This window comes from Lethenteron reissneri, chromosome 16 (genome assembly GCF_015708825.2).
Source record: "Lethenteron reissneri isolate LAM-NWPU_2019-01 chromosome 16, ASM1570882v1, whole genome shotgun sequence".
Taxonomy (NCBI): Eukaryota; Metazoa; Chordata; class Hyperoartia; order Petromyzontiformes; family Petromyzontidae; genus Lethenteron; species Lethenteron reissneri.
The window spans coordinates 1,413,077-1,435,176 of record NC_083794.1 but is presented as its reverse complement, the minus strand read 5'-3'; the positions used below and the strand labels follow the sequence as shown (position 1 = coordinate 1,435,176).

The following is a 22,100-nucleotide window of genomic DNA, read 5'->3' as shown; positions in this document are numbered from 1 at the left end:
TTTATTGAAAATGCAATATTGGATATCTCAAAAACCTGATGTGATAGACAAAAACTGATGCCAGATTTGGAATCAGCACCCCAAAATTACCTTACAATCGTTGGAATACCTTATGCCAGAAAAAGTGTGTTGACCAGTGTTATTTATTGTCTTTGAACTGTGCGCCTTTTGGCGTCATCTGGTCGAACACTGTATGAGACTAGGCTCAAGGAAAGCTGTCTCTGGTGTGGACCAATCAGTTTCAAGGACAATGCATAAATTATCAGTGTGTTTTTTGTTTGCATTTGACTGCAAGTATTGTGGTTAATGTAAACATGATTCCTTGCAAAAGGTTTCAGTTTTGTCGCCAGAAAAAAAGAGGGAAAACCCTGTTACAGTATTATAAATTAATCCGCCTATTGCAGATTCACTATTACACATCCCTAGGTCACTGCACCCGAAGTGTACAGTCATTATTTGAAGATTGTTTTCAATATATGAGCTTGATCTTGAGTAGGTTAAGGTAGCAGTGGGACCGTGAGAGAGTTGCAATAAAGCAGCAGCCCCGTCAGCTCCCATCGGGGAGCGGAGCTGAGAAACATACTAATCAGTGGCGTGTAGTCAGTGGCGTGTAGTCAGTGGCGTGTAGTCAGTGGTGTGTAGTCAGTGGTATGTAGTCAGTGTTGCACCGGCTGTTGACCGTCCAGCGCGTTAGAATCACATTTAGTAGTTTCACATAAAGCGTCATTGTTCCTGCAAATTGCACCTCTCATAATCGCCGAGGAACCACTCACGAGCTGGAAGGCAGTGGTCAATTGGTGAGCCGACCCCCACAATTACTCAAGCCCTATATATTAAAATGTTTTCAGGCAATTAATCATTGTTTAACATGTTGAAGGAAACCGGAGCACCCAGAGAAAACCACTGCGTGACGAGGACACACTATATCCCGTATATAGGGACAGGTTATATTAGAATGCACGTTGGTGTATCATCTCCTGGCAAGCCAGGGTTACGACATCCTGACGACCGAAAAAATAACGTTTTGTGTGAGCCACCAATCCTCCACTGCTGCATCCACCGTGCTGGCTTGCAGGCCACGCATGTAGCCACCAACGCCTGCCTGGCTGTTCTTGATTCGTTCATTGGCATCGTTTTTCCAATTCAACCTTGTACCGACTGCCCGTCGTATATAGCCAAGCTTCTTTGCAACCCAAGTTATTTTCGGCTAGGCAAACCCGCAACACACGCACTGTCCCAACTTTACTGCACCATTATCTACCAAATGCATTAATCGCCCCAACTTTTAAATAAACCGAGCTACTACTGTAAATACTTTTACCCTCGTTTTGAAGCGTTGCGCGGTGGACTTTGACCTCCGGTTAAGATCCTTTAGTGCTCAGATTGGACATTTGAGCTGCTGCAGTTCTGTACCTAGCAACGGCTTAAGGACATGCACCCCTTGATACGTGAAAAAATAGCAAGCTTGAAAAATAAAGCCGAGTCGATTTTACGCACTTCTTGTAAGGGACGTACAGAAAGGATCAAGGGCTCTACAAAGTTATAACGCGGTGCTATCACCGACATGCGAGCATACACCTTTACACACGGCGTGTGCCCAATATGCCAGCCACTTTGCCTACTACATCGTGGTGTTTGTTGGGAGCCACTGCGGTGGTGGTGGCTGCGCTGTGCAAGTGGCTGCCTATTTTCAGGCACAGTGGAGGCAGCAGCAAGGGTCTGTGGGTCACACACACACAAGATGTTGCGAAACTCCCTGCTACCCGTGGGCATTGAGGCGGTGCTATACCCTGGTGCACCAGGAGGAGGCGATACGGCAAGAGGATTAATCTCCATCTGTCCCATCGGTACGGGGTAGCGTTGCACCCCCGCCCTAGCCCACCCCCTCTGTGGGTGCTCTGGTTTCCTCTCGTATGGACGAACCCATCATTAATTGCCTGAAAACATCTTCATCTATCTGCGCCACCGTGTTTTGTGGACCGCGCAGCGTTGTGGTACATGTGTGTAGTCGTATAAATGACCTATATAAAACACTCAATGTTGTTATTATTTATTGCATTGTTTGTTGGAGGGTGGGGCAGCGGTTATGCAATGGTTAGTGCACTGTGCTCTAAACCCAATGAACAGAGTTCAACTGTTGGCCACGGCTTACACCAGTCTTATCTAATTGATAAACTTGGATGTGATCATTGTTCAACTAGCCAGTGAGCCGAAACAAGAATAAGTTGTGCGTTAAAGGCTCGCACGTGTAACAATTTAATTTGTTTGGCTCTGTTTTGGGTGGTGGAAGTCTTAGCGATATAAATGTGACCACATTGTTACAGAGCCTAAGTTCAGAGCTCAGTTGCGAGTCAGTGATGTGGTGTCGGTCTTCGTCAAGGGGGAACGGGGGGGGGAACTATTCACTTTGTTCTGGCAGTGCTTCAGAGGAGCATTTCCACAAAATAGCACGCAATTGGTATTTAACTAGAGCCAACCCGTGATACACTGGCCTCAAAGGTCATCTCAGTCTGGTTTGGGGCCAAACAGTGCCGGGGGCGGAGCTAAAGACACCTTCATTGTGTGACGTCAGTAAGTACACCGTGAGGACATCGCTGCGTCATCGGCATGTGCCTCGACTCGCTCACTGGGCACGCGACGTCGGTCGTGTGGCACGGCTCGGCTTCTGGCTCGGCACAAACCCCAGCACGGCTCGGATTGTACAGTGGAAAAAAAAGAGTTGTAATTCCATTGTGTGGTTTTGCTGGAAAATATCGGTAAATACTCTTTGGTTCTTTCGGTAAAGTAACGTGGGTATAAAATAAAATAAATTAAATCACGACGTTTCGGGCGCAACACAAGCGTCCGTCATCAGGTGGGACAACCACAGCAAGAAACAATTGCTGAAGTGGGCAAAACAGTCTGGATCCCTGCAGTCACGAAAACTTCAAATCGAGATTTAATATCGGTAAAGATCCGCGTAACGTCAATAGGTCTCCCTCGCAAGGGAGTTGTTCCAGTCACGCACCTAGGGGGGGAAGGGGGTCAGACATTTGTTACGATGTGTGACGAGGGAGGGGGGGGGTTAGAAATGTGACGTCACATCAAAATGCGCAACTTTAAATAAATATAGACAACACGTTCTACTTAATTAAATATACTTTTTAATAAATGTTTTCTCCTACAACATCAGAGTGCAGCGCCACATTAAATACGCACTACAATGACAATAGTTTAAAGCGATTTAAAGCATGTTTTATTTTGGGGGGGGGGGGCAGAGCTTTGTGACGTCATATTTGAGGGGGGTCTGATTTTTGTGACGCCGTGTGACGAAGGGGGGGGGGGGTCAAAAAATCGTTCAAAATAGCGTGACGTAATTTATGGACGGCCCCTTACTTAAGAATCTTCTTGTCAAAAAACCAATGCTCATTCTTCGACAATCATACACACACGGCGCAATAATGCATCTTCGTCAATCCACTGCTGGATGAGGGATTCTCAACGCCATGGGGGTTGTTCGACTACAAGTTACCACGTGGGTCAGTGAAGGCTGGGAGCCCGTACATGGAATAGAACCACAGAACAGTAGTGGATGTGCTGCCCTCTGCGGGTCACCGTGTAGGCCCGCAGCCCGCGGGGTCACGGCGGTCACCCGCTCAACACTCGTGCTGTGGAGGGGGGGGGGGGGCGGTTGTACAATACTTTTTGTAAAAAATCTTCTCATGGGTTCGTGTTTTAGGGAAGCCTTCGTGTAGTTTGGCAGCTGTCACTGAAATGTCAGCAATGAAGACGTTGACAATGTATGTACTGTATTTTGAACGTCTTTTGCACCACTCGTAGCGAACCGTGATAGTCGGAGGCGCGGCAAGATAAAAGAGTCGTTAGGGGGAAATGTTAACAACCAAATTACGACGTTAAGATCTCAATTTCGTTGTTTTCCAGCACTAGTACTCATGCATGAAGGAAGTGTAAATTTACAGATAAGAACACGTATTTCTTTTTTCTAGATTTGAAGTTTTCGTGACTGCAAGGATTCATACTCTTTGGTTTTTTTCGGTAAAGTCACGTAGATAAAAAGCGGTTGTGCTTTCGCTACGTTGTCCCCACCTGAAGAAGGACGCTTGTGTTGCGCCCGAAACGTCGTGATTTAATTTAGTTGTTTTCACTTATTTTATTTTTTACCTACGTGACTTTACCGAAAAAAACCAAAGAGTATTTTGCTATCATGAGTTTTCTGTTAATCAGCATGATACAAAAATGGGTTGATTAAATGCAATGTATTTGGATATGTTTAGTAGCTGGCACAGTTTTCAGAATGGAGTCGTTTCTCTTTAAGAGCAACTCCGATGGTCGTGTGCCGCGATTTGCGCATTGTTTTCATGGTCGAGTCTTGATTGGATGGAGTCGGTGACGTGTTGCATATTTCAATCGAAAACGAACATTGCTGCTTCCTCAATTCAATCATTTGATACATAGATATTGTTGTATCCACGGTGCCAATGGGACATACAATTTAGAATGGGAAAGGGGCATGTGAAACTGACTTAATTACTACTGGGGGCCACAACATCTGCAACGTGTACTTCCATGAACAAAATGTCCATTTTATAGTGACCAAACAGATTTTTTACTTTTATCTCAGTATGTATGTTGAACTTTTTTCACACCGTACGTAGCCAACCGTGCTAATCTGAGGTGCTAATCATGGCTCTGTAATTACAACCAGATATTTAGCAAAGTTACATTGCCATGATCAGTACATAGGCTAGCTCTTTAGACGCCTGACATTGTAAATGTTAAGTCCCGGAATGTCAAATCCTGGACAGAGTGCACCTGAGTCTGGGTGATGGAAGTTCACAATCTGTTGGTCCTGTTGCTCCAGTGGGATCGGGTGGCCCTGGCTCAAGTGCTGCTCCACAGAGCAGGGAAATGGGCTCAAAAACTCGGCCAGGAAAACGTGTAGGCCAAGGTAGCTCAGGTGAAAAGTGCAGAATTTTTCCAGAAGCTTCACTTCAATGCTAGGACCAAACAATCGCAAAAACAATGTTTTTTGGGGCCTTTTGGCTGCCGCTCTGACTGTAGCAGGCTCTCCGGGTTATCTGCTGTTGGCAGTTCACTGATATTTTGCTTCTGCTGTCCCTGACTTCCCTTATCCCTTTGTCTTCGCGTCAGAAACTTACTCGGCGTTTCTTCAAGCGGTGTTGTCGCGTCTGCGTCTGCTCCTTGAAACTCCGGCGGCCGTTTTCCATCATGTCCTGCTCCGGTTTCGTGGTGATGTGGTAGAAGGTCACGTTGGAGTAGGCGTAGTAGCTGAGGTAGCGCAGGAGCCGGCCAGGCAGTCCTGGGGACCTCACGCAGCACGTGGTCGAAGGTCGGCAGCAGCTGGGCATACACAGCCGCTGTGAGGTCTGCCTGAGAGGGTCAGACAGCCCCGACCACGCAAGATGACCAATAACGCGCGGGTTGAACAACAAGGTTACGCAGTAATGAGGAAAATTGTCTCAAAGCCGCCCGTATTTTGTTAATGCACAAAAGGTTATTTGTGTCTTTGATTATTATGTGTCATTGATTACGATATCGTTATCATTGATCATTTGATCCGTTATTTTCCACACCAATTGTAATTAAAGAGGGCATATTACAATTTAATTTTAAGAATATGCTCAGCATTTTCTCTGGTAACCGCCCATCATTGTGTATTCTATACACATCTTAATGCTTAATAAGAAATAATGTTTGATAATTATTAATCGAGGCATCAACATTAACAGTTGCAGTTGGAGCAAATGAGTGCCGATAGGTGCAAGCGAATGAACACTCCCATTAGCTACGCAATTCCGAACATAAACAAGCCAATGCCCAACCCCACAAGAAGCAGTGGAAATTCATAATCACGACAAAATATATACATAACACACATAGAATATATACATAACACACACACAGAATACATTATATTGTTGGCCTGTCTTTCGTCATTGTTTTGTTAAATAATTGAAACGTTCTGCGGTTCCATTCCTGAACTCTACCCCTGGGATTCGCCCTTCCACCGAGTACATCAAACATCAATTGCGGTCGATCATCGGTTATCCATATGGCGTGCAGCGTTTCAATGAGGGCAATTTGTTTGTGTTTCTCCCTTGCGATGGGACTTTGTAGGATGAACGCTGAGATTTATATGGGCACGGGGTGACCACTAAGGTCTGAATTGGTCTGTAATAAGGTAGGCACTGGGCTGATCCATGCAGGAATTTTCCTCCAAGACAAAGAGTGTGATAACGAAATGGCGTTATACAGTAAGAGGCACCGCTGTAAGAGGTTTGCCTGTACTGTACTTTGTCTTTGGTCAGTTATTTGGCCTCCTTTTAAAACTGATGGCTGAAGGCAGGAAACCCCCCTGCAAGTTAAGCACAGCGTGATGCAATGATGCGGATGATGTCACCAAGCCCCGCCCATCACCACCCATCCAGCGGCACACGTGGGCACAGCAGTGAGACTTGTTTACCCCATCTGTGTTTCTGTGTTATCTGACGAGTCAAGTAATCGAACCCAATAATTGGTAGAGTCATCAATCACTTGAATAGCCAGAGAGCCCAGCTCTGATTCATTTTTGTAAAGACGACCTGACAATGAAGGGTGTAAGGTGGCCATAACCCTAGCGCTGCGGCATCATCGCGTTACAGCTTGGGAGCTGAAGAGGTCTGGCCTGGGTCCCACTTGGATTAGTTCCTACCAAGGGCAGCTTTATGGTGTTATGGATATTCGATGAGTCAGATCAGGTGCTGCCATGCAAAATTCTGCTTGTGTCACAAGCTGGCCCCAGTGCAATCCCACTGCATGGTATTGCAGTGGAAGTCTGAATAGAGTATTACATTATCGATCAATCAATCAAGTCATAAATCAATCTTTATTTTAGGTGACAATATCTCCCTTAATAAAGTAGTACATCAGTGCACATTACAACAGAACGGGCACAGCACACGGAGCACGGAAAGCAGAAACCTGTCACGACCTCAGCGGCTAAAACTGGTGATTTGAACCTCCTTGCCAAGTAGAGAATGTGAATGCTTTATCCTAGCACTCCTGGGTACAATTCAAACGCACAAAATAACTGGTTGGCTGATGGCCATCCACATGACCGCATTACGAATGAACGACTATATGGCTCTTATTCAGAAGTGGCCTGCCTATCACAAATCATAGCTCAACGAAGTGGCTTATGACATGGACATTTATAGCAGCTAAATACAATAAAAACTCATGTTGATTCAAAATGTGGAGGGAAAAACCGGAGGACCCACAGAAAAATCCACGTAACCATGGAGAGAGAGACATGCAAACTCCAAATATCAAATATACAGACGTCAGGTCGGGATCGAACCCACGACCTTCTGTCTACCAGGTGAGGTAGTTCATATCTCGCGACTGTGGCACCCCTCAGTGAAGAGGGTTTCTGATCATCACATCCTAAAATAGTATGACAACACATGAACGTGCCTCTATACTCCATTGAGCAATGGGTAGTGCGAATTTCTGTTCGTAGCCCTGTCGTGGGAATTCTACATTTCTTTACGACATAGACGATGCTCTTCATATGACAGCCACTGTTGACTTATAACAGTGGTCGAGCCCCACACTGAGGTTCTAAATCGGCAAAGTAATAACGAGTTCAGTGGCGCGTCACAGGGACACCCCGCTGAAGTGCTTCGTGGGAATAATAAAAACAAATGTCAACTCTGTGCTATTACAGCTTCGACGTGATTCCGACCCACAACACAGTCCCTGCTGCCTCTCGCCTGCGATCAGCAACACGAATACCAGCTCCAGTTGCGGCACGATTGAGAAGGTGGCAGCATAGCCATCGATATCGCCGTCCTTCCTGAGGATCGTGTATCCCAGCTGGCGCCCAAGGAGCCGTCCATAAATGACGTCACGCACCTGGGGGGGGGGGGGGGGCAGACATTTGTGACGATGTGTGACGAAGGGGGGGGGGAGTTTGAGATATGTGACGTCAGATCAAAATGCGCAACTTAAAATAAATATAGACAACACGTTTTACTTAATTAAATATACTTTTTAATAAATGTTTTCTCCTACAACATCAGAGTGCAGCGCCACATTAAATACGCACTGCAATGGCAATAGTTTAAAGCGATTTGAAGCATGTTTTATTTTGGGGGATGGTGGCAGAGCTTTCTGAGGGGCGGTCTGACTTGTTGTGACGCCGTGTGACGATAGGGGGGGGGGGGGGGTCAAAAATCGTCGTGACGTCATAATGGACGGCCCCCATCTCCCAGGGAAGGCCAGCCTTCGCCGCAAAGAAGTCCGCTTGGCACGCCTGCACTGGGGTCCACAACATCTGCCGAAACAGCAGAGTCTGTCTGGGAATTAAAACAAAGATTTCAATAATTCAACGTTTTCCTTCACAGTTATTGCACACTTAAAACGTAGAGGTCATAAATACACGTTTGCTGCAGCAATTGTCTCCTTCTGTGGGCTTTCCTTGAAATCAGTGTATGCATGTGTGGCTCGTGTTAGTGGCAGATCACATTAAAGCTCAGGAATTCAAGACCTTCCAGCTCAATAATCTGATGTCTGCACGGAATTTGCCACTGTGAGTGCTGTATTACACGGGTCACTGAAGACTCAAGCCACCATGCGCCGAGACTGCTCTATACGTAGTGTTCGTCACCCAAGGTGTTCTCTGGTTGTTGCCGCTTGATGTATAGGGAACAGCACCAGCGCTGATTGTTTTTCACTTTGACGGACAGTGCGAGCCTTGGTGTACGTGAACAGCTGTGTGTTAATCTTACTGATATACAGAGTCGGCATACAAGTCAGGACGCATAGGATTATTTCAATTATTTTAACACTTGCATTAAACCATTGTAATTGTTTATTTTTGTTCAGTTTAGATTTGATCTATTATCATTATTAATAGATATTTTTCTTCTTCCTGTGGGGTCATCCGAAGTCCACCATTTAAAACATTCGACCAAGAACCGCGAATGAATTGAGACAAAACACAATTGATGAATGTTTAAATATTACAGCTGTAATATTTAAAAAAAAAGTCCTAAATAGATTTCAAAATAATGTATGCATGCATTTATGTTCATATAAGTCAGTTTGAACTTTTGTTTAAAAAATACGCTACGTTATTTGTTAAAATAAATATAATAACCCTACATGTTTTTACTTTTGGACTGCCCTGTACATAATACAAAAATAATAAACATGCGTATGTATTAAAGTGAAGCTCTGTGATCTCAGGCAAATCGTTAGGATAACTTCCTGATCCTTCAGAAGCAGAGTCAGCCACACACTCGCCCCTCCCGACGCGTTAGTGCCTACTGGCTCTCCATCATCCCTGCCGCCTCGATCGCTGGGAGAGAGACGCATGGCTATTTATTATATACTCCAAGTGGCTTATGCGGGGTACAGAGACCCAGCGACAGTGAATCAACCGCATGGCACGTGCAGTTTGAACAAACCGGTTGTGAGAAAGGTCAAGGAGTGAAATCCGATCAGCAAAAACACGATCGTGACTGAAGCACTTCCCTTCAGCGTCTCCACAATGGTGACCTGCCTCTGCCGCGCTTGTCCGAACTTGCCACAAAGGTGCGGTTACATTCCCTCTTTTTATGTCGGCGGACACATTTTATTTTTTTGGTGCAACGGGAAATTTGGTTTAAAAAAACTAAAACCCCGACGATGGCGCCAACTATGCCAACCTTGACGGTGTCCCTCGTGAGGACCGGGTTTTGGGACGTGCCCAGCAACGGGGTGCTGAGCTTGGCCAAGTCGGCGACGCTCGAGAGCATCTGTCCGGCGGGACGGTACCAGCCCACGCTGCAGAGCGGAGAGACGCTCACCGTCCGCGTAGCGCCCCTCCGCTCAGGCCGCCCGCCCGCGTCCACGTGGGCGAGCGGGGAGAAGTTGGCGTCTCTCATCCCCATCGGGAGCAGCACATTCTGCTCCGGCCACGCCTCGTACTTGCTTCCCGCAACCCGCTCAGCGAGCACGCGCGCCAGCAGGGATGTGGCCGCGATGCTGGAGTGGCAGCTGGAAGAGGCACAGAGGCGCGCTGGTGATGGTCATTCCGGGGCCGACCGCGGGTTAACATCTGATCGTTTGTTGTGTGGGTTGCCAGAGCCCAGCAGGTGGATGAACAACTGCAGCAGGCTAGTCCGCAGCTCAGACAGAACCCCCCACAGCTACTGTTCCTCATAAACATGCAGTCATTTTTTAACGGGATGTAATGAATGCACGACTGCTATTCTGTATTTCCACATGGACATTACTGTATAATCCAGCCTCGAGTGCAGATATAATATGCCTTGCAAATGCCTGACCACTGCTGGGAAAGTGGAAATATTAGTAGATAACACTCGTTGCATACTGTTCCAGCATTTCTATAGATAAAAAAGCTTTCATGCAATACCGGATAAAAGTCCCAGAGAGATTGTACTCCTGAAGGGGAAATTAATTGCAACATGTTGCAATAAAAAAAAACGTGTTCCATGTCCAACGATATTTACGGATCGTTTGGATAACAAGAAAATTATGTGCAGCTGTCTTAACCAATCTGTTATTAGCATTTGATGAGGTCAAGATTATCGCAATTTCTACATTATCAGCTTGTGGCTACAGAAGTAAAGCAGTGGGCTGGTTCTCAAAATACCCAGGGAGAAGAAAGCAATGGACTAAACCTGGCAGAAATTCTTCACATTTCTCATCACTATCTATCTAAGGCTGTTGCCTGAGGCTAAAAATAAATAAATTATCACATGTATTTTTGTTGTAAAAGCTCGCCCCCACTGAATAGGGCATCGCAATACTTTACAGTAGAAATTAAACGGACGTAGTCCTACCTACAAAATCAAGACACACGTAAAAAAATATTAAAAATGAGAGGACAATGTTCTTCTTGGTTCTTTCGGTAAAGTCACGTAGAATGGAAATAATAAAATAATAAAAATAAAACATAATAAAATAATTCTCACGACGTTTCGGCCACAACGCAAGCAGCCGTCCTCAGGTGAAGAACAGGTCTGTCGAGAAGACAGAGTCTGAATGACAAACTCCAGGCTTGGAGCGACTATTTAAGCTGGGATGGAGGGGGGAAGGGTGCCTTGACAAAATAATTTGCATATCAAGAGGAATTTAGCATATTTATGGGAAATGCAGATATGCGATTAGTACTATTTGTGAAATGCGTAGGAGGTTTGGCGGGGGGTTTAAAGTCATTATGCCCCTGCATTATGCAGGATTAGCAGTATCAAAGGGAGGGGATAGGAGTAACATTAATAAAGGGAAGGAATGTTAATAGTATGTAGCTGCAGTAACTAAAACACCACGTAAACAACTAAAGTATAAACTACATAGTATCATCAGTATACTAAATATACTCTCCAATAAGCTGAGCTACTAACAGTAAGTAATACATTACAATTGGTTCTTTACCCTTCTATCTGGCAACAAAACTGACACCTTTTTGCAAGGAGTCATGTTTGCATAGACCGCAATACCTGCAGTCATAAATACAAACAAAAGACATAACTCTGATAATGTGCACTGTCCCTGAAGTTTATTGGTCCACACCCGAGACAGCTTTCCTTCGAGCCTAGTCTCATATGGGTTGGACCAGATGACGCCAAAAGGCGCACAACTCAAGGACAATGCACCATCAGAGTATGAGAGCTCGGGGCAAGCATCTACACTAGTGTGTAGATGCTAGTGTGTAGATGCTTGCCCCGAGCTCTCATACTCTGATGGTGCATTGTCCTTGAGTTGTGCGCCTTTTGGCGTCATCTGGTCCAACCCATATGAGACTAGGCTCGAAGGAAAGCTGTCTCGGGTGTGGACCAATAAACTTCAGGGACAGTGCACATTATCAGAGTTATGTCTTTTGTTTGTATTTATGACTGCAGGTATTGCGGTCTATGCAAACATGACTCCTTGCAAAAAGGTGTCAGTTTTGTTGCCAGATAGAAGGGTAAAGAACCAATTATCATATTTTTACTGGCAAATGAGGTCCCCATAGTAATACATTACAATTCTATGTGGCAAAAAATATAATATGCTTCCAGCTAAACTTTATTCTCTTACATCACACGAGTCTACACCGTACTATATACTCACCTGAGGACGGCTGCTTGCGTTGTGGCCGAAACGTCGTGAGAATTATTTTATTATGTTTTATTTTTATTATTTTATTATTTCCATTCTATGTGACTTTACCGAAAGAACCAAGAATATGAATCCCTGCAGTCACGAAAGCTTTAAATCGAGAGGACAATGCTCAAGAAAAAGCTCAAAATAAAAAAATAGTCTTGCAGAGTTTCTTGAACTGTTCGGGGCTCGGAGACAATCTGAGTTCCCACATCTTCGGCACCATCTCGAGAAGGCCCCACTACTGCCGCCAGTGTAGAATCACAAATTGTAGGTTGTGCTAACAGGGCGTGGCCTGAGGAGCGCAGGGTATGGGGGCCACACGGGACTGCAGGTAAATATATATAGCGTTAAGGGGCCGTCCATAAATGACGTCACGCGATTTTGGACGATTTTTGACCCCCCCCCCCCCCCTCTTCACACGACGTCACAAAAAGTCAGACATCCCCCTCAAATATGATGTGACAAAGCTCCCCCCCCCAAAAAAAAATCAAACATGCTTTAAATCGCTTTCATATATTGATATTGTCGTGCGTATTTAATGTGGCGCTGCACTCTGATGTTGTAGGAGAAACGTTTATTAAAAAGTCTATTTAATTCAGTAGAACGTGTTGTCTGTTTATTTAAAGTTGCGCATTTTGATGTGACGTCACATTTCTCACCCCCCCCCCCCTCGTCACACATCGTCACAAATGTCTGACCCCCCCCCCCCCAGGTGCGTGACGTCATTTATTACCGGCCCCTAAGTAATCCAGCTACAAATCCAAGATAACTCCTCACAGTCGTCATTCACACTGCATCGTCATAACGTGGTACTCTGAATAATAGTAATCAATTTACAGCTGTGGCTGTTTCCCCACTCAATGGCATATTATTGCTGTACTCTAACACCGGCACTTTGCTATGTTGAAGCAGTGTTCATGATAGATTTGGGTAGTTCTGTTGATGTGTGATTGTACACTGCTGCCAAAGCACAGTCCCTTGAAGTGTTTAACAGTGTTAATATTGAGTCAGAGTTCACACAAAGTTGTATCTACGATCAATATCACAGCCTCGGGTGTCGTTGATCGTTGTTGTTTTTGTTGTCACCAAAAGACGATGTCTTCCAAGTGATGGCGTCGTCGTACCGCGTGCCGGGCAGCGACCACGAGCACGTGCTCCTAGAGCAGCGCCTCCCACGTGATGCCCGTCCACAGCAGGTCCCGTGCCACGCAGGTCCCGTGCCAGGCCACCGCCACACGGCCACGCGAGTCATCTCACCTCGCACGCATCCTTTCAACAACGTTACAGCTACATCGTCACCCCCCACCCCCGCTGTCCTGGCTGCTGCTGCAGAATGCTCGACTTTACAATCGGCAAAGTTTGGGAGTTCGAATTGCCAGTTGGGGGTTGAATCATCACCACAATCACCCCAAAAAAAACACAGAGACAAAGATATTCCGTGTCGCCTTAACAGGTTGTTGGGGAAAGTGCTGTTAGCGAGCACCTATGAAGGCCGGTACGGCACACGAGAGGGTCGGTGGCCAGCACCACGCCCGGCCACCTTTGTATCCCCAGTGGTTGTTTATACATCGCACCAGGTACTCATTTGAGGCTGAGTCTACCTAGGAGAAGCTCAGGACCAGTTCAGATATTTGTCACTGGTATTAGCTGTGATAGGGAATCGAACACATCGTCGTGTTCGTAGCGCAGCGCGCGAACTATTGCACGACCAGGCCCCTCCTTCACACGCGCCCTTTCTACATCGTTACAGATACCGTAGCATCGTCCGCCGGCTGGTGCTGCAGAATGCTCGACTCATGATCTGAACAGATTGCGAATCATCAACAAGAACAGACGCAATTCGCCACTAAGCGGCGGTGACGTCACAACGGCGCTTGTGCCAGGCCAGGTGCACTCCGAGGCCACGTGGAGTGTCGAAGGCTCACTTGCAGGAGGTCACGGAACAGATCCAGGTTCCAAGGGTAGACTGAGATGACTGGCAGATGCACCACCTGTACCCCCTACTGTGTTAACTTGCTGTGTTTTACCCGCTCGGCACTCCACTCATCATTTTGAGCATCGCTCCTCTGCCCTCCGCTGTTGTTGGAGTGCAAATGCCTCTGACTGTCCAGTAGCGCCCTTCACGAACCTCCAAAGACAAAGATCCTCTGTATAGCCTTAAATCAGACTGTTCGGGCAAGTGCTGTTAACGAACATCTAAGAAGGCCGGCACAGAACACTAGGGGGTGGGTGGCCAGCAATGGCGATGTTTATACACCACACCAGGTACGCAATTGAGGCTGAGCCGACCTAGGAAAGGCCCAAAACCTGATTCAGATAATCGTCACTGTTATTGGTCGTGAGTGGGAATCGAACTCATCTACCCTACCACTCAAGAGCCTTCCTGAGCATCACCGCCATCACCACCACTATTAATCACCACCATCATCATCATCGTTATCATAACCCCTCCAGGATGGATACATTGGCTCTACGCAAGACTGGCCAGCACCATAGAAATATGGAAATGGCACGATTGTTCCAAGACCAATAACTTGCATCCCACTGGGATTTTTGCACACAGCGTTGGTGTACGGCGCTTTTTCTGGAAGAATTTGCTGTTTTTTCCTGGATTTGTCTGTTTGCGCACAGTTACTTTAAGATGTTTTATTGTTCATGTGTTTTGTTTGTTGCGGTTGCACCCGATTCAAGAGCCGAATGGCTCACAGGGCTATACCTAATAAATGAAACTGAAAACTGAAATAACTGAGATGAACGACGCTCCACGCTCGTTTATTCTGGAAGACATTTGGCTTCATGCTGCAAATCAACGACACCAGAATCACGGCAAAGTCGGAGTACCCACACGTTACTCCACCGCACGCGACCTGCCCATCGACTGTGGTTGAACCCGCTTACGCTACTGGGTGGACAGAGGAGGTGGTGGGGGGGAGGATTTATTAAATGTGCACTATTGGCCCCGCCCCCCCTCCCTCCCGATACGTTCTATTCATTGGCTACCACATTCTGATGAGCCCCCCCCCCTCTCTCCTCCCCCCTCAACTCGCTTTTAAGGGATTACATCTTGAATCATTGCCTCACTTGATGCAGCTAATCTGGCTGTGACGGTCCCACCTGATGACGGAGACTTGTGTTGCCTCCGAAACGTCGTGATCTTTATTTTATTTTATTTTTATTAATTTTGATGTTTTACCTACGTGACTTTACCGAAAAAAACCTAAGAATATGAATCCTTGCAGTCACGAAAGCTTCAAATCTAGAATTAGTGCACTATTGTTTCAAGCGTCACACAGGGAGAACGAACCACCCAGTAAACACGCAGCGTTGAGCTAACGTCAACGAACGTCGGCCCAACGTTGCGTGTTTCATGGGCAGCTACCTCTGAAAAAGCCCAGTGCGTGATAACCAGTGGTGTCGTGGCTACATTATCAGCTCAGGGGGTGCAGCAATTGGCCAGGTGGAGCCCCAATATTTGATTTGTCTCACGCGGTCGCACCGAGGCTGTTACAGTAGATACCGCCGCTGCTCTTGCCTAATCACATCGCTGGAGGGACGCTCGGTCTTCGAAAAATGCAGCCACGACAGCGCCGAAGTCGTGGCTCTTTGAAATGAATATCCCAGAAACGGAGTTCTATGTGAAAGCGTTTCATGAAAATAAACTGAAACCGCGTATTAAATACGTTTGTTGTTGCTCTTTGTCACTCTTGTTGAAAACAAGTCTCATAGTGGTTGTTAAGGAGGGGGGCCCCAACTTGTAGCTTTGGCCACCAGGGTAGGGGGGGGCAAGACACCCCCTGCCTGCCCCCCCCCCCATGCTCGTTACGCCACCGGTTGATAACCGTTAACACGGCGGCAGCCGCACCTCGCCCGCCACGCACACGCCGGTGGGCAAATGCGAGCTCAGTCGACCGTGGGGGTGCACGCCGGGACGTGGAGGCCCCCCCCCCACCCGCGTACCCGAGGTGTGGCTGGCCAGACGGCGCAGGGTGACGACGGGCGGCCCGGAGCCCTCTCCCACAGGGTCCTGCATGGAGGAGGAGTCCGGCGCGTCGTCCAGCGACGCCAGGCGGCGCTCCTCCCACAGGCGGCGCTCCTCCCACAGGCGCGCCAGCAGCAGCGCGGGGAGGAGCTGCGGGTGCCGCAGATCCTTGCAAGACGGTGCGAGGAGGGGAGCGGCCGAGGGGGTTTAAAGCAAGGCCGTAGCCATGGAGTCAACATTGGGGGGGACCAAATCTTCTAGGAATCTAGGGGGTCTGGGGGTCCCCCCCGAGAAAAAAATCTAAATTAGAAAATTAATTTCTTGCCTAAAATATGTAAAAAATTCACTAACACAAAGGATTGACTTTTTATTTATTTTTTACAACAATGTCTAATAGTGTATTGTGTTACATTGCTCTATTTTTTTCTTTTTTACCTTTTCTTGTTTCATTGTATTTAATGGCAGAGATTCGGAATTAATAAAGTACAAGCATAACCACAATCATATAACCAGAAATCTATTTTATAGCAATATATTTGGGGGGGGGAGACATTTTGAACATATTTGAATTTTGGGGGGGATGTGTCTCTTTGGGGATGTATCCCCCCCTATATCTATTATAATTACGGCCTTGGTTTAAAGGTAAAGGCGCAGGACTGCAAGTTCTCGCTCGCGCCGCTGCCGCGGAAGGGACCTCCATTAAAGAAAGCTCTTGAGAGCAGGCCCATTTAGAGGTGGTTTTGGCCAAGTCTTGCACGCCGGTCAGACGTCTTGGAAGAGGTGGAAGTCCTCACACTTTTACACCACCACAATGCGACCTGCCGATCGACTCACTGTGATTGAACCCAACCTACTGATCATTGCACCGCGGGAGCATCCCTGACCAAGGAGCCCTTTGAAAAGGTACAAAATAAAGAGCATTTTCACGGAAGTTCCTGATTTGTCCACTACTGATGGAAAACCTGACACCAGTGCCGCACACAAAGCCACCGATCTGAACGTGGCCGCGCCGTGCTGTAAGCAGACGCACGGCTGCCTGCGGGTAGCAGAACAACCTCGATCGTAGCAAGACTCCAGGCGTGACAACACGCTCGCAAATATTATAAATTACAAACACGATACGTACTCCCACATTCTAATGTTAATTATTGACAACATTTCGTGCAAATAAAAACGCCTTGATGCAACATTACTAAACTAAACTATTTATATTTCACCAGGTAAGGCCCACTGAGCTAAATAGCTCTTTTTCAGAAGCGACCTGGCCACAAATAATAGCTCAACGAAGTGACGTATCATGTGGAAATGTATAGTAGCCAAATACTCTAAACACATGTTTCTAAACGTGGAGGGAAAAATTGGAGGACTCGGAGCAAAATCCACGCGATCACGAGGAAAACATTCAAACTCTGAATATACAGGCGTCAGGGTCGGGATCAAAGCCACAATCTCCTAGAAACCAAGCGAGGTAGTTCACATCTCGCCACCGTGGCGCCATATTCACGTACGGAGGCACTCAAATGTGACCTTCATGTCACAATCAAGCAGTGTGTTCATTTGTAGTTTTTCATGAAAATTTTCAAACTAATTTCCTCCGAAAATGTAGAAATACTGCCCAATATTCACCAAAAAACTCTAAATGATAACCGTCAGTTTGCACGAGTTTGGCATTCTCAAATTACACATTTATTGTCACCATACCAGGTGTAATCGAGCACTTAGGGCAAACATCGGTCATTTCGTGCATCAATCCCTGCTCGTCTCTTCGTGGTTTCAGTTTCATTCATTAGGTATAACCCTGTGAACCATGCGGCTCTGGACTAGGGTGCAACCGCCGCAACAAAACAAAAACACAAACGAGAAACATCTTAAAGTGACTCCACGCAACAGAAAAATCCTGGAAAAAACAGCAAAGTCTTACAGAAAAAAACACCGCATTTCAACGCTGTGTGCAAAAAATCCCAGTGGGATGCCTAGTCAAACAAGAACAACCATAAGACAATGGAGATTAAGGCTATGCCTCTTGCCCGGCGTATCGCACCTCGGGGGGACAAACACACCACGGCTGCGACGGCGCAATGTGGCGGGGCTTGGGTGGGGGTTGGGGCGTTCGGTTCAGCGGAGAGCCGCCACCTGCGCAGGGTGCGCGCGTCCGGGCTCGATGAGGGAGGCTCGGAGGCGTTGCGCATTCCAAAGTTTGCCGGCCCCACAGCACGACGTCGCGGTAGACGATGGCCGGGAGCCGCACGGCGTCCACCTCGTAGCGAAGGATCTGGTCCACATGCGGAGACGGCAACATCGCGATGGAGGTTCGACCCGGCTCGGTTGAACTCGAGACGCGTGGACGAATGCACGACTTGTTTCTACCCCCCCCCCCACCGCTCGCCATGCTGCTCAAAGGGAGTGCGTTAAGTGCTTATTATCTGACAGCTGTGACTGCACGTTCGGGCTTTTGGATGTTAACAGTGGTGTGGTGTCACTGGGCTGAGAACAACACGCTGAATTCACGTCATGACCTGGTTTTACCTTGAAGGGCTCACGATCTCAAGCATGCTGGAGTAACATTCTAATATTGGCGTCATCCGACTGATTTACATAATCTCCTCCATAATATATTTAAACAACAAAGCCGTTATGTTTTCCACCAATTCTTGTATATCCCAAGTGTTCTACTTGACGACTACAAACGGAAATGTTCTTCTGTAAGAGTCTTACGGTCAGCAAACCATCACGAGACAGGTAACAGTCGTCCTAAAGACATATCAAAATTTATATTGATACACTGTTATAAATCCAAACACAAAACGGGGAGTGCTCATGCCCTCAAAGGAATGTTTTTCTGTACATTGTTCGTCTGACTTGCACAACCTTTTTGCAAATGTCAGCGATCACAAATGGTTAAAAGAAAAGCCAGATTAATTACGTGTTTGTTGTACTTATTGGTGAGTGGACTAAAGCCATACCACTCACTCCACTTGAAAATCTCTAATTTCCTGATATGTTCACTTTGAATTCGAGCCCAGAAGTCAATGGAGCTGGCGCACGGCTCTAACACGGCCAACTTTAAACGGAGCAAAAACAACTGTAGACATCTTGATTTGAAGCTTTCGTGACTGCAGGAATCCATACTCTTTGGTTCTTTCGGTAAAGTCGCGTAGTTATAATGATGGACGCTTGTGTTGCGCCCGAAACGTCGTGATGTATTTTTTATTTTATACCTACGTGACTTTACCAAAATAACCAAACTGTAGATATGCCTTCTCTCTTCTTCTGACAGTCACGTGTGCAACGCCCGATGCAGGGCCCACAGTCTTGGATCTCAATCTCGCGTTGTCTCTTGTTCCTTGTAAAGTCCCACCTCCGTCTGTCCTTGGGAACAAACCCACTTCTACGCGTTGTCCAGATGCTAATTTATTTGCCTCTCTTCCAGCCTCTCGCTGTCACGCATGCCACTACTGTGCATGTCTTCTGACACGAGTCCAATTCTCCCTGTGGTCCCGTGGATTTTTCTCCGGGTCCTCCGGGTTTTCCCTCCACATTTAGAATCAACATCACGCGTTTAGAGTATTTGGCTGCTGCTATAAATGTCCACGTGATAAGCCACTTCATCGAGTTATCTTAAAAATAGCAATATAAAGCTCAGTGGACCTTACCTGGTAAATAAAAATTATAGTTTAAGTTTAAAAGTAATAATTATATGACCCACCTTTAGCAACGCTTCTTTGAGGGCAGGGACAGGGTGTCTCAGAGGGACTGGCTCAGGATACTTGGGGCACGTGGGCGTCTGAGGCAACACCTTGGGAGGAGGCTGGCTGTCTGCACAGAGCCAAACATCCACGCCACATTAGCACTTACCAGCGTTTGCGATAAACGGAGTAAAAGGCAATCGGTTGGGAGTGAGATGAGATGGGTTGCTTATCTTGGAGATAGATCGAACAAATATTTGTATTTTTGTTAAACAAAATCAAGTCAGGTTTGTAAGATATCTCAAAGTGACGGCATGGGCTTTTGAAGGCGAATTGAGAATGCCAAGTTAGAATTTGTAAGAATCCGATGAGAATGCCCAGGACCCAACTAACTCCTGGTAATCTATAAATAATTCTAAGAGCGATTGGAAAACATTCCCAGCGAGTCTGATTTGTTGCCTTGTTTTATTTAGTTTACATCGAGGAGGTCCGAGTAACTTGAGAGTGGGAAGGAGGCACGGAGCGATAAGTAACCCAAGTGACTCGCAAGAGGGAGAGAGGACGCCACTGGATCGTTATAAGGCCGAGAGTGATTTGAATTTCCCTCCGAAGTCTGGTTTCAGTGCCACCCCAGTGCCATGCACCACATTGTGGGGTCAGCGTTTACAAAGCATGTGTGTCAGCCATAAAACATGCTTTGTAAATGCACCTCCGATTAGCACGGTTGGCTACGTGTGGTGCGAAAGAAGTTAAACATCCATATATACAAACACCAATGTGTGTATTGCAGCGCTGTGTGCAGTATCACTAAAGCATATTCACCTCCTCGTTCTGTGCGCATGCAACATGTAAAACTAATTCTCAAAGAGAAGTTTAGGCTGCAAATAGGATTAACCGCATTTGCTATGAAGCTTATTGGCTTTAATGCACGGACTCGTGGGGAGAGAATAGGAGGTGTTGTGGGGATGGGCAGAGGCGGCGCTGGTGTCAGGACAGCAGCCCCCTGGTTCCACAAGCTGTCATTGTTGCCAACGCAAACTGTTCGTGGATGGACTTAATTAATTTGACCAAAAAAAATACATGAAGAGAGCTCGTGCTTGGGGCAGTTGTCACAAGCGCATTCAATTTAGTTCATGCATGTTCAACAAAGAATAGTGGACGACCGATATTTTTGCCAGATGTTAGTTCACCAGATTTTGCCAAGGTGATAATTTCCATGTTGCTTCGTTGCCGTACTTTATATTTTGCTTTTGCTATTTTTGTAACCCAGGTTACTCTTACAGATGAAACTTGTTCTGGGCTCACGAGTTTTCACCACCCTGGTTACAAAACGGTTGCCACTGACCAAGTCGACCGGATGGACACACAATGAATGAACCGCTTAATATTAGAGAATTCCTGTAGGTACTGATTATCTTACAAATGTGTAATGGACATTTAATTAATAAATGCATGCCTAACAGGTGACTCTGATGTGCGATGTTTATTTTCGTTTTAAAGCCCACTATGATTTTGTCAAAAGAAGAACCTGTGATCATCCACATGTTAATCTACTGTCCGTGCAGGCTACGCAGAACGAGGGATTCTCTCACATGGAACGCCAACCAAGACAAACCGAGAACACAATGTTGGCACCGTGGACCCACGACCGTTGTATGGACGTTGCTTAACCACTGCAATGCGCACAGCGCGAGCAATCACTTCAGCTCGCTCTGCGCCCCTTACCTGGGGGACACCTTCACAGCTGCGCCAATCCCCACACACACAGGTGGCTGTTGCAAGTCGCAACTTCTCTTTACTGGTGAAATAAAATCATTCCCCGTTGGAAGCCACGAGGTTGATTCTGCTTTGTCATGTCCCGCAGATAAATTCTACGTAGCGCTTGTGCCGATAGTGCGGCGGCTGCTTTACGTAACTCCACGCCACCTGCTTTTTCCATAAGCAGATTTGTCTTGAACGCATTAGGGCAGCGGTCGGGACCCCTGCATCAGGGTGACGTTTCAACGCAAATGGATGTGCGTGGGAGCGCCTCGCCTCCCTATGCGGACTCGTCATCCACCGTCGACGGTCAAATGTGTTGGGTACACTGAACGTCCGTGTCGGGTTCACTCGACGCGCGACCCAATAAACAATGGGGACAACCAAAGTGGCCCTGACAAATTCGCGCTGCCTCTGTTCGGAGCTGCTTGTGCGGATGACGCATCTGACACTTCTGCTCACTCTTTATTCGTGCCAAATATAAATCATTTACAGCCACTTCCGGGTGATTCCTGTTATCT

The 22,100-nt window shown here is 46.7% G+C and overlaps 1 protein-coding gene across 1 annotated transcript; it reads right to left on the bottom strand.

Moving 5' to 3' along the window:
- Positions 1-3,660: 3,660 nt before the first annotated feature.
- LOC133343097 (putative beta-lactamase-like 1) lies at positions 3,661-18,434 on the bottom strand. Its single transcript, XM_061552601.1, has 5 exons — positions 18,341-18,434; positions 16,114-16,303; positions 9,855-10,044; positions 7,776-7,917; positions 3,661-5,391 (listed from the first exon to the last, which is right to left on the bottom strand). The coding sequence occupies exons 1-5, from the start codon at positions 18,432-18,434 to the stop codon at positions 5,330-5,332; spliced, it is 678 nt and encodes a 225-aa protein (XP_061408585.1). The 3' UTR covers positions 3,661-5,329.
- Positions 18,435-22,100: the final 3,666 nt, after the last annotated feature.